Source organism: Erinaceus europaeus, chromosome 10 (genome assembly GCF_950295315.1).
Source record: "Erinaceus europaeus chromosome 10, mEriEur2.1, whole genome shotgun sequence".
Classification (NCBI taxonomy): domain Eukaryota; kingdom Metazoa; phylum Chordata; class Mammalia; order Eulipotyphla; family Erinaceidae; genus Erinaceus; species Erinaceus europaeus.
The window spans coordinates 105,637,223-105,649,909 of NC_080171.1; the positions used below are offsets into that span (position 1 = coordinate 105,637,223).

The 12,687-nt window shown below is 50.1% G+C and overlaps 1 protein-coding gene across 1 annotated transcript in view; it reads right to left on the bottom strand.

Annotated features, from left to right (window-relative positions):
• The window catches only part of RALGDS (ral guanine nucleotide dissociation stimulator), a 34,462-nt gene extending 25,853 nt beyond the window's left edge, over window positions 1-8,609 (bottom strand). Inside the window, exon 1 of the mRNA XM_007527868.3 lies at window positions 8,419-8,609. Coding sequence (XP_007527930.1) covers window positions 8,419-8,580 — 162 coding nt within the window. The 5' untranslated portion in view covers window positions 8,581-8,609. The remainder of the gene's footprint in view (window positions 1-8,418) is intronic.
• Between the last annotated feature and the right edge of the window lie 4,078 nt (window positions 8,610-12,687).

Genomic DNA, 12,687 nt, shown 5'->3' on the forward strand with positions numbered 1-12,687 from the left:
GTGCACTCAACCAGCTGAACCATCACCTGGCCTTCTCTGAATTTTCTAAGCTATTTTTGAATACTTTTATATATAAAAATATTATATATAAAAGGTTATTGCTCCAAGGTTATTGCTGGGGCTTGGTACCTATACTATGAACCCACTGCTCCTGGAGGCCATCCCCCACCTTTGTTGCCCTTGTTTGTTGTTGTTGGTTAGGACAGAGAGAAATCGAGAGAGGAGGGGAAGACAGAGAAGGGGAGAGAAAGACAGACACCTGCAAACCTGTTTCACCATCTGTGAAGCGACCCCCTGCAGGTGGGGAGCCGGGATCCGCTTTGTGCCATGTGCACTTAACCCGCTACAATATTGCCGGGCCCCCTTTTGAATACTTTTTGTTTGTCTCCAGAGTTTTCTGGGACTTTGTGCTTACACTATTCCACTACTCCAGTGGAGGTTTTTTGTTTGTTTGTTTTTTGGTCTAGCTAGAGGGTGAGAGGCAGAAAAGAAAGGAAAGATGACACAGCATCACTCCACTGCTCCTGAAATTTCCCCTTTTGCATGGCGTTCCCATGGAGCTTGAACTGCACCCTAGAACGTGGTGAAGTGTACATTCTGTTGTGTGAGAAATCTCCCAGATCCTTATTTTTTTCTTTTTTAATTTGTGTATTTATTTTACCAGAGCACTGCTCAGCTCTGGCTTACGATGGTGCTGGGGACTGAACCTTAGACTTTGGAGCCTCAAGCATGAGAATATTTTTGTATAACCATTATGCCACTACCCTCACCCTATTTTAAAATTTATTTAAAGAAGATTTATTTACTTATTTATGAGTGAGAGAACCAAAGCATTACTCTGGCACACGTGGAACCAGGAATAGAACTCTGGACCTCATGCTTGCAAGTCCTGAGCTCTGTCTCCATCACAACCTTCTTGGCTGCATATACGTGTGATACGTGCTGGGGTTTGTATGTGGGAATCAAATTCAGAGCCTCATACAACCAAAACATTCTGAACCACCTCGTGTCAAATGCTGGAATTAAAAAAAAAAAAAAGCAAAAACCAAAACAACAACAAACAAAATGGGCAGGGAGCCAGGTGGTGGGTGACACATTGGTAGATTGTACACGATACTAGGTGAATGCTTCGGAGGGTTGCTTCACTAGCAATAAAGCAGGTCTGCATGTGTCTCTTTCTATTTCCTCCTCTCCTTAATTTCTCTCTGTCCTATTACATTAAAACAAACAAAAACAGCCATCAAGAGTGGTGGATTTGGGAGTTGGGCAGTAGCACAGTGGCTTAAGCACCCATGGTGCAAAGCGCAAGAACTGGAGTAAGGATCCTGGTTCCAGCCCCCGGCTCCCCACCTGCAGGGGAGTTGCTTCACAGGTGGTGAAGCAGGTGTGCAGGTCTCTATCTTTCTCTCCCCCTCTCTGTCTTCCCCTCCTCTCTCCATTTCTCTCTGTACTATCCAACAATGATGACAACAATAATAACTACAACAACAACAAAAAAAGGGCAACAAAAGAGAAGAAATAAATATTTTTTAAAATAATGGATTTTTTAAAAATTAAAAGAAAAAAAGTGGTAGATTTGTAGTGCTGGCACTGAGCCCCAATGATAACCATGGTGGCAATTAATATGAAAAAAAAGTGCAGGCTTGGCTTCAGTAGATCCCTGAGAGATATGCTTTTTTTCCTAATCTGTGCACATTGCAAAGCAGACACACCATCTGAGTGAGCTATTTAGCTGGTGGTCCCCAAGAGGTTTTATAGGAACCAAACTTCCTGCCCTGTCGCTTGCCTTGGATAAGATAGGCAGAGCTGCTTCAGAGGGAGGAGATGGTCAAAGGAGTGGGCTGGGCATTGCCCTCTAGCTGGAGACAACTCTTCTCACTCCTGCTAGGATCAAGTTCCCAGGCTTCACCTCAGAGAATCCAACTCCTTCTCAGTGAATCTTGTACCTCCCAGCCACTTACTTTGTATCTTTTCCTTGCTCTCTTTATCTCTTTCTCCCAGGGAGGGGCCTGAGAAGCAAGTCTAGACTCATTTTATAGCCTGGAGAGGCGCCCAGAGGCTGAGTGAGTCATGAGGGCATGGAAGAGTGTATACAAGGTCACCACCTCTCTGGCCTGGAAGGTACAGGGTACTGGGGGTAGGGAGGGGACAGGCATCTTGGAGAAGTGAAAGGAGGGTTTTGTTTTGTTTTTCTCTGTTTGTTTTTGTTGTAGTAGTAGCAGTCATCATCTCTGGGCCTTCACCTCTTGTGCTTTTCCAGATCTAGATAGAGATAGAGGGGAAGACACAGAGGACAACACAGAGCAAAATATTCCTCCAGTGCTATGGGAGGCGGCTCAAACCTGGGTTGCATAAATGGCAAAGAAGGTGCACTACAAGAGATAATTTTCTTCTTTTAAAGATTTATTTATAGGGTGGAGGGTAGATAGCATAATGGTTATGCAAAAAGACTCTCATGCCTGAGGCTCCAAAGGCCCAGGTTCAAACCCCACCACCACCACCACCACCACCATAAACTAGAGCTGAACAGTGCTCTGGTAAAAAAACAAACAAACAAACAAAAAACTTTATTTATTGGAGGCTAGGTGGTGGCACACCTGGTTAAGCACACATAGTACTAAGCGCAAGGATCCGGGTTCGAGCCCTCAACTTCCCACCTGCAGGGGGGACGCTTTAGAAGTAGTGAAGCAGGTCTTTCTCCCTCTTTACTTTCCCTTCCCTTCTCAATTGCTCTCTGTCCTATCCAATAAAATAGAAAAAAATGTCTGCCAGGAGCTGTGGATTCATGCTGGCACCAAGCCCCAGCGATAACCCTGGAGGTAAAAAAACAAAAACTTTAATTTTATTGGCTAGAGACAGAGAGAAATTGAGAGGGGAGAGGGAGAAAGAGAGATACCTGCAGCCCTGCATCACCATTTGTGAAGCCTTCCCCCTGCCAAGTGGGGACCAGGAGCTTGAACCCAGGTCCCTGTGCATTGTAATGTGTGCATTTAACTAGGTGCACTACCACCCGACCCTTATTTTTATTTATTTAGTTTAATTTAGAATTTATCCTCCCCAACCCCCACTAAGTTATTATTGGAGCTCAGTGCCTCTATGAGGACTCAACTATTCCTGGTTTTTATTTTTCTTCCTGGGAGATGGTGAAAAACAGAGAGAAATAGTGAGGTGGAGAGAGAGATAAGACAGGAGGAGGGGGCGGAGGGTAGATAGCATAATGGTTATGCAAACAGACTCTCATGCCTTAGGCACCAAAGTCCCAGGTTAAAGTCCCAGGTTCAATCCCCTGCACCACCATAAGCCAGAGCTGAACAGTGTTCTGGTTAAAAAACAAACAAACAAACAAACAAAACAAAATAAAATAAAAAAGAATAAACTAGAAAAGTTAAAGAAATCACACTTAATGATTGGGAGAGGAGGAGGAAAGCGCTTGCAACACTGTTCCACTGCTTGTGAAGCTTCCCCTCCACCACAGGTGGGGACTAGAGAACCTTGGTCCTCATGCTTGGTAAAGTGTGTGCTCTATGGGGAATGCCACCACCAGGCCCTGAGGAGAGGGGTTTTTTTATTTCGAACTTCCCCCACCCAATGCTGCTATCTGACTACCTCAACCCTAGGTACATAAAGGGTGCTGGGTAGAATCTATATCAACCAGAACCTCTACTTGGTGTTATGTCTGCACATAGTCCCCTTCCCTGCCTTGTGTAATCTATTTAAGGGCTCCATTTACTCCCAGCTCCTGGCAAGCCTGTTCACTGTTCCAGTGCTTATATGCACATGTATTTACACCCCTCGTTCCCAGGACGGCAATAAAGTATTAGGGACAAATTCTGTCTCTGAAGTGCCTGGTCTGAACTCCAACTCCATTCTTTTCTTACTATGTAAGAAAGCTTGCTTTTGGGTGGGAGAGAGAGCATAATGGTTAGGCAAACAGACTCCCATCCCTGAGGCTTGAAGGTCCCAGGTTCAATCCCTGCACCACCATAAGCCAGAGCTGAGCCTGTGCTTTGGTAAAAAAAAAAAAAAAAAGAAAGAAAGGAAGGAAGGAAGCTTGCCTTGACCCCAAGGCAAGTCACATCATTTCTACAGCATGGTTTTCTCCCCTGTATAAGGACAGCACAGGTCACAGCAGATCAGGTGAGTCTGGGGACATGTACAACACTGTCAGTGACGGGGCTGTGATTCTTAGAGAGCCTCTAGTGCAAGACCCTCTTCCGGGTCCTTGTACACCTTCTCCACTCTCTTCCCCTAAACTGTCTGGCAGGGCCAGCCCCAGAGAAGGTACTCCAGTGTCCCTGTATGTGCCACCTGACTGAGGACAGAACCTTCAAGAAGCGTTCATGCCAAAAACCAGATGTGTACCCCACAGAACTCTGCATGAGACTAACATGCTGGAGAATATGTTAAATCCATCACAAAGAGACAAGGCTCAAAATTCACACTGTGGAGGAATCTGTGGAATGAACCACCCAGTTCTGTCAGCAAAAAAAAATGCCTTCATGATACCGGCTCCAAAACAATGACCTCTCTCTGGATACTGATAATGAATGCTTTTAAAAAATTTTAAATAAAAGTTATGGAAGACCACCATAAGCCAGAGCTGAACAGTGCTCTGGTTAAAAAAATAAAACAAACAAACAAAAAGTTATGGAAGAAAAAGGAGGGGCCAAGTGGTTGTGCACCTGGTTAAGCACTCACATTACAGTGCATAGGGACCCAGATTCAAGCCCCTGGGTCCCACCTGTAGGGGGAAAGCTTTGCGAGTGGAGTGGTGAAGCAGTGCTACAGGTCTCTCACTCTCTCTCCCTCTCTGCCTTCCCCTTCCTCTTGATTTCTGGCTGCCGCTATTCAATAAATAAAGATAATTAAAAAAGAAAAGAAAAAGGACAGTTTGAGGGTCACCCTCTAATGCTGAGGCTCTAAGGCCGAGGAAAGACAATAGATTTCAGACCTCAGGCTATGTGGTGGTCACACCAGGCCAGCTCTATTCTGGGTTCCTCGTTCTAGGCCAGAGAGTCAAGGCTTCTGTTCAATGAAAGGGGCTTGGAGCTCTGCTTTGGGGGGGCCTAGGCAGTGAGCAGCAGGGAAACTGAGTCACACAATTCAGATGAGATGGGACATAGACCTGAATCAGAAGACTGAGGCTATTGACACCTCTTGCTCTTAGGGGTCAACTGGGAGAAAGGGAAAGCAGGAAGTTGTTTAGGTAGGGTGGAAATAGGAATTAGTGCAATGGTGTCACCCTAGTCCTTGTTTATCTGCTTCCCCCCAGGTTCTAGGTTCCCAAACTTTTCCTGGGGAAAGCACCCATCACCTTTCTTTAGGCATCGTGAGAAACCCCAAGACTTTTCCATCATGAGGATACTCCATACATATGAAGCTTAAAGGACAATTTATGAACTGACAGGCGGGATGAGAACCAGGCCTGATTCAATGCACACACGTGTTTGCTTTGGCTTGCAAAGTGTTTTTAAGTGTTTGAGCCAGCCGTAAAAGGTCAGGTGATTTCACATAAAAATCCACATTTCCGGCTTTTCCTGTAACTTGGGCAGACCTAGCCATACCAGGTCTTTGTTCCCGTGCACCATGGGAGGCTAGCGGACATAATGGAGGCAGCCAGTGTCCTCTTTAGAAAACTGTGAAGTTGGCGCCATATCCTGGAGGTGCCCCCATCTCTCCCTGGTTCAGAGGCTTCCTGAGCAGCCACCTCTGGTTTAGGGGAGGGCATACCTTGGTCAAAACTCTGGTGGGGAGTCTAGCGGTAGTGCAGAGGGTTAAGTGCACGTGGTGTGAAGCGTAAGGACTGGCGTAAGGATCCCGGTTCGATCCCCCGGTTCCCCACATGCAGGGGAGTCGCTTCACAGGCGGTGAAGCAGGTCTGCAGGTGTCTATCTTTCTCTCCCCCCTCTGTCTTTCGCTCCTCTTTCCATTTCTCTCTGTCCTATTTAGCAATGACGACATCAATAACAATAACAACAATAATAACTACAACAATAAAACAACAAGGGCAACAAAAGGGAAAATAAATAAAATATTTTTAAAAATTATTTAAAAAACAAAACAAAACAAACAAAAAAAGACCTCTGGGTGTCCCTTTTCCTTCCAAGGTCCATCCCATCTTTGATATCTCCAACATACAGAAGTCAGAAGGGTCTAGATTCTTGCTTTGCCATAAGCATGACTCAGGTTCTGGCCTGGCCCTCCAGTACACTGAAGGAAGCTTTCATTCTCTCTCTCTGCCTTTCTGTTTCTCTCCAAATAAAATAAATAAAAAGCCTAGATCCTGCAAGGCAGTCTTTACTTTCCTTGGGCAAAGCACCAATTGTTTGTGGCCCCTGCTTGTAACTCTAGGCTCTTGTCACCAGGCCCACCCACTGAGGCTCAACACAGAACTGCTGTGTCCCTGTCCCCCTATTTCCCTGCCTGCGCTTCGCTCCCAGCCCCTCCAGCCAACCATGACAGCTGATTCATAAATGATGCTCCAGCGGCTTTTCAAATCAAGACCTCACTCTGCCTTTGTAGGGGGCCCTGGGAGTGGGGTCTGGCTTGGAGTGTGGCCTGCGTGGGGGGTGGAGTCTGCCAGGCGGAACAGCTCACAGTGGAAACCAGGCTTTAGGCAGTGTCTGGGGATCACCAGCCTTGGCCTCCCCTCTTCCAAGCATGGTTTGGCCAAGGTTGCAGGAGGTGTTGGTGGCCCAGTGAGGAATAGATTCGAGGTACACAGACATGGGCTCGGCTAAGGTGAAGAAACTTTAACCTCTTGCTGGGCAGGTGGAGGCCACCTTATTTGTCTGTCTTTATGAACTATATTTAGAATCTAGGGAGGACACGAAGAGGGTGTGATCTGGTCAGGCACTTGGGTCATTTCCTGACACTGACGTCACCACTCCTGGCCAGCCTGAGTACTGGGGCAGCCCCCTGTGGGTAGGTGAACATATACCTTGGCAGGAGGTGACACACACCTGGGCAAAGCCTGGGAGTTCCAGATAAAGTGGGTGGGTCTGGCTCAGCCCCACCTCTTCTGCTATGGCGTTCCTGGGAAGCTCCAGCTGCTTCTGCTTCTCTCTCTCTCTCCCCCCAAGGATGCAGAGAGAGAGAGAGAGAGACTGAATGTGGCCACAGCACTGAAGCTTTCTTCAATGTGGTGGGGGCTGGACTCCAACCTGGGTCATACACATGGCAAAGCAGCACATCATCTAAATAAGCTATTTCACTATCCCTAGGCCCCTCTTTTTCTTCCTCTTCGAGGGTTGGGACTAGAGGATGAGTAATAGGATGGAGGCCCAATTCAGAGGTCAGGAGGTGGGAAATGAAGCATCCAAAATTCTAGGCAACTACACTGGGTGGAGAGATGTGACATCATCATCCCAAATCTCTGATCTCACTGGGTGTTACTGTCCCAGGGCCACCAGAATAAGAGGCATCAATTCCTGGAACCAAGGAAACAGGCCAGAGTGGGAATGCCCAGCGCTTCATTGGCCCTGAGCTATCTGTAGGGCCATAATGTGCCCTCCTGGGTGTGAGCACTCACAGCCCTGATTCTACTCTGGGTATGGGGAGGTACTTAAAGGAGCTTAGCCGAGGGCACTGAGAGCAACACCATTCACAGCAAGGGAACCAGAGCCACTCTGGCAGCTGTCCCCACACCCAGAGGGCCTCACCCCTCACCTCGAAAGCACAATAGCCTAGCCTACAGTGGTCCACAGAGGAGGGAGAGGCAGAGAAGCTAAAGGCAGCACAAACAGATGAAAGGGACATGGGGACTCTGCAACGGAGCCCAGCATGTGGAGTCATCGAGGGGAACACAAGAAGGGAAACAGAGGGGAGACAGAGGCACCCCACCACGAAGTGCTGGGCATAGGAGGCACCTGAGGACCTTGGGATCATTCTTCCTTAAGAGCTGGAGTGTGAGTTTGTGTTCAGGGCTGCCTCTGTACCTCCCCTTCTTCACCAGGAAGATGGGGACAAGAATAAGGGATGCCACCTGACCTCAGGTTTTCAGGAGTGAAGAGGACACAGTCAGGACAAAAGCCCTTTGTAATCGGAGAAGCACCTTTACAAATAGGAGCTGCTAGGACAACCCACAGCCACCCCAAACCCTTCAATATGGGGTTCTGTGGACCAGGTAGGCAGGCTGACCTTCGGGCACACTAGGCACCTCAGTATCAGCTGCAGACACCCCTCACTGCTACCACTGCCGCCAACACACACACACACACACACACACACACACACACACACACACACACACACACACACACACACACACCAGGAGATGGAGCCTGGCCATGGCTGCCAGTCAAACTCCTTCAACCAGTTCTGACAGGAGGGGAGGAAGTCAGTGCCTCCCTGATCCTTGGCCCCTGGCCCGATCTACCCAGCTTCTTGGCAGAGGCACTCACTTCCCTAGAAGCTCACCTCGGTGGTCGGTGTCAGCAGAGGTGAAAGTTGGGGTGCAGGGCTTCGGGGCAGGGCACGGAGGGCAAGGGCCCACCGCTTGGCAGTCACTACTGAGACACAGGCAAAGAACACCCAGGATCTGCGCTCCCTGGGCACCGAGGGCCTGGCTTCCCGGGCCATGGCGAGCAGGCGCCAGGTTCCATGGGAGGCCCTGTGCCAGTCTGCCCATCGGTCTGTGTGCCCTGCTGAAGTTGAGCACCGGAGTGCTTAGGCCTGGTGTCACCCACATGGCTGTCATACCTGCTCCTGTGACAGATGGGGCCAGGAATTCCCACAGGTATCAATCAGGCCATGAGCCAGTCACCAAGGCTGGGAACTCTAAGTCTGGCCTGCTCCTCCTAAGTGGGCCCAGTTCTTCCTCCCAGCACACCAAAGCTGGTCCCCATCTCCCTGCCTGGGGGTAGGATGGAGTGGGCAGGACACTCCCTACTCAGAGCCAGAAAAGTGGCAGATCTAAAAAGGACTCAGCTGGTAGGGCCCCCAAGTGGGTGGGAGTCTGTGGGGAGACCATGCCAATTTCTTCCATAATGGCCTCACCATACTTAAACTGCCACCTTATTCTAGAAGTCTTTCTAGCTATTCAGCTCCTAGCACTTTTCTACCCGTCTGTCTCCCTCCCTGCCTCACCCCTCACACACACCCCTGGAATTTCATTTTAAATTGAGGAGACCAACTTAGGGCTGCCAACCACAATTACCATCATTTCAGAAAAGCCATCCAGAAGTAACTGGGAGGATATAATGTGACATGAAGGAACTTCATCAAATACACTGACTTTAGAAACAACTTACTACATTGCCCCCCCTCCTTTTTTTCTCATTTTGCTGTTAACGAGCCACCGGCAACTACAGAATGAACCCAGCAACCCACCTGACAAGTGAAGACACCAAGGCTGGAGGGGAGGGCAGGGATGTGCCCAAGACCTAACAGGGAGAGTCCAGGCCGGTATCTGTCCAGCAGCTCTGCAGACACTCCTTCCACCAGCATTCAGAGCCCAGCTCCCCAAACCCACAGATGCCAGACAAACAGAAGCTGAGAGGCTGGGTTGTTTCCTTACCCTGCTAGGACCCTGGTGGGCAGTGGGCCAAACACGCAGGTTCACAGAGGCTGGGAGGAGTGGCCAATGGGCAGGGGTTCTGGAGCAGGCCAGCAGACACATCAGGTCCTCAGGCCCCAGAGAGAAAGATGGGCCCTACTAGCAACTCTGCCTCTCTGAGTTTCACATCCTCTTCCGGTGGCTTTGTGGGGCACAGGGGCGCAGGCTGGGCTGGTGCTGAAAGCGCTGGGGATGAGACCTGGTTCCTGTGGGGCTTGCAGGTTCCTCTTCTCTCAGAGCCTCAGCTTCCTGCTGCATCACGGAGCATCATGGGAGGGATCAAGGGGTCAAATCCATTCCTATGTTCTCATAGGGAGCACTAGACCTTGAACTCTTACCCTTGGGCTCTGGCAGAATTTCTTTCATGGGAGAAAGAATTCCACACACACATGAGTAAGGAGGAAACCAGGAAGACCAGAGGAGCAAATTCTAGGGTTCCAGGGGGATCCTATAGCACCACCTTCCTGCCTCCAGTGCTCATTTGTGTTCAGGCCTGCTGACTCTCATTCAGCCACTGTTATCCTGACATTATAGAAACAGCAGAGGTGAGTGGGCTCTGCTCTGACTGCTTTAGGATGCTGGGACTTCACACCTCTAGACCTCAGTTCCCTCATCTATAAAACAGGCACAAAGGTGCTGGTGGGTTGAACAAGTGCTCAGGCCTGGCCTGTGCTGGGCGTTCAGACACCTGCTGCACTCTGCTCAGTTCCCAGGGCCACATGCCTGTCCCCAGTGTCCTACAAGTGACTAACAGCCAGCCAGTGCTGGTGGGTAGTGCCCATGTACTAGACATCTCTGACCTGGCTCCCACTCTAGGACAATTTCCACAAGGCAACTGGGGCCTGTCAGGTACTTGTAGTGTGACCCTGCTACTGGACCCTGGTAACTGTCTCAAGACACATCTATCATCTAAAAGCAGCTAGGGGGGCCGGTGGTGGCGCACTTGGTTGAGCGCACATATTACAACTCACAAGGATGCAGGTTTGAGCCCCCAGTCCCCACCTGCAGGGGGAAAGCTTTGTGAGTGGTGAAGCAGTGCTGCAAGTGTCTCTCTGTCTCTCTCCTTCTCTATCTAACCCCCCTATCAATTTCTGACTATTTCTATCCAACAAATAAAGATAATTAAAAAAATAAATAAAAGCAGCAGGAGGCAGTGGACTGCCCTGTTAGATGTGTCTGTGTATCAGTGCCTTCGACGCAGGGCTCCCAGGAAAGATCCACCTCTCCCTCTGGAGGCTTCTAAGCATCAAGCCCAGGCCCTGTATGTGCTTCTCCAGTAAACCAGCCATCCAGCCCATCCCCCGTCCCCTGCATGCCCCACACAGGTCAGCCTCCTATTCTTCACTGCTTGTTTCCAGCATAGGCTATTCCCTTCTGAGTCAAGCTAGGGCTTCCCTGGGGCCTGAGTCATGTTAGGCGGGTAGTCTGGGGTGGGGGGGGGGGGAGAGGGCGAACCATCTGTAGATTAGAAATGCTGGAGCCAGGGAGGGCTGAGGAGGTGGGGCCCCCAGAGCAGAGGGGAGGGGAGGGAGAGAGGGAGGAGAGCAGAGGCTCCTTTGTTCCCTGCTTAGTGTCACCACATGGTGCCCTGAATCACTGTCACTGCCTGGAACGAAGATGGTCAATAATGGGGAGCTAGGTTTCTGGGCACAGGGGGCAGGGTGCCAGGACAGCTGGGAGCATCCACCACCACCTTCTGGGGCTGGGCCTACTGAGGGTTTCCTGCACACCTGCTATGTATGGGGCTCTGTGCCTGCTCACGCCTGACCCCTCTGCCAGATGTACTGCTGGCCCCATGCTTGTCCCAGGACAGGGAGATCACATGATTCACCAACAGTCCCACAGTGCTCTGCCCTCTATACCAGGTGGCTCTGGGTTAATGCACTAGGCCAGCAGCACACACACCCAGATGCAGCCAAACCTATTCAGGGGCACTTGTGTGTGTGTGTGTGTGCAGTCCTGCCTGAGTCCTTCGTGGGGAGAGAGATCCCTGGGGGGGAGCAGTGAAGGGGCATCTCACCCTCTCCAGGTTCCTGGGGGCAGTCCCTGGTGGGTGTGAAGCTTGGTGTTTATAAACACTGAGTGGCTGTCGCTAGGAGCTGTGACTCAGACCCAGAGCAGTGACTCCTCGTTGGCTCTTCTGTTTACTCGGCACAACATCCTGTCCAGGAAGCAGATAGGGGCCCCGTACTCCTCTTTCCTGCAGCCTCTTGGTTTGGCTTGGGCTCCTGCTGGGGGAGACTGCAGCCCAACTCCCCTCTTTGTCTCTCTCACTCTAGTTTCTGGGAACCAGAAACACTGCAAGTTGCTCAGCATGCAGTTCCCACCCATCTCCTGGGCAGGGGTGACTGATGCCTAGAGATGGGAGGAGGGCTGAGCCTGGGGTCTAGCTCCTCTGTGGCTTCTGCTCTCTTTGGCTCTGACTGAGTGACCCTCAGGAGCCAGAGCACTGCAGCATCAAGGAATATGGTGGACTATGGCATTTTCCCCTTGCCCCCCCGCACATTTTTTTAAAGATAGAGACAGAGAAATAGAGGCAGAGAGAGAGAGAGAAAGAGACCACAGCACTAAAGTTTCCTCCAGTATGGTGGGCGATGGGCTCAGTCTGGGGTTGTACACATGGCAAAACAATGCACTATCCAAGTAACATTTGTAGGTGGCTGGGTGGTGGCACACTGGGCTAAGCTCACATTCTATCAAGTGCAAGGATTCCAGTTCGATCCTGGGGGGGTATGTGTCACTTCACAAGTGGTGAAGCAGGTCTGCAGTTGACTCTCTGTCTCTCTCCCTCTCTATCTCCCCCTTCCCTCTCAATTTGTGACTGTCTTTATCCAATAAATAAATAAAGTGGAAATTTTTTTTTAAAATAGTAGGCTATTTTTGCTGGCCTGTCATCCACTTTTAGAGCTTTCGTGGCAGTAGTAGTTCCTAATGTCCCCTTGCCGCCCCTCCCTCCCCCCCCTCAGCCCCCGCCCCGCAACCCAGCCTGGCCCAGCCTCTGGCTCTCTTCTTTCAAGAAAACAAAGACCTTCCACTCCACATCTGTTCCCCAGATACAATCACAGTGATGATCTGTTGTGCAAACTGCATCCTCGCCCTCCCCGACACACACACACACACACACACACACA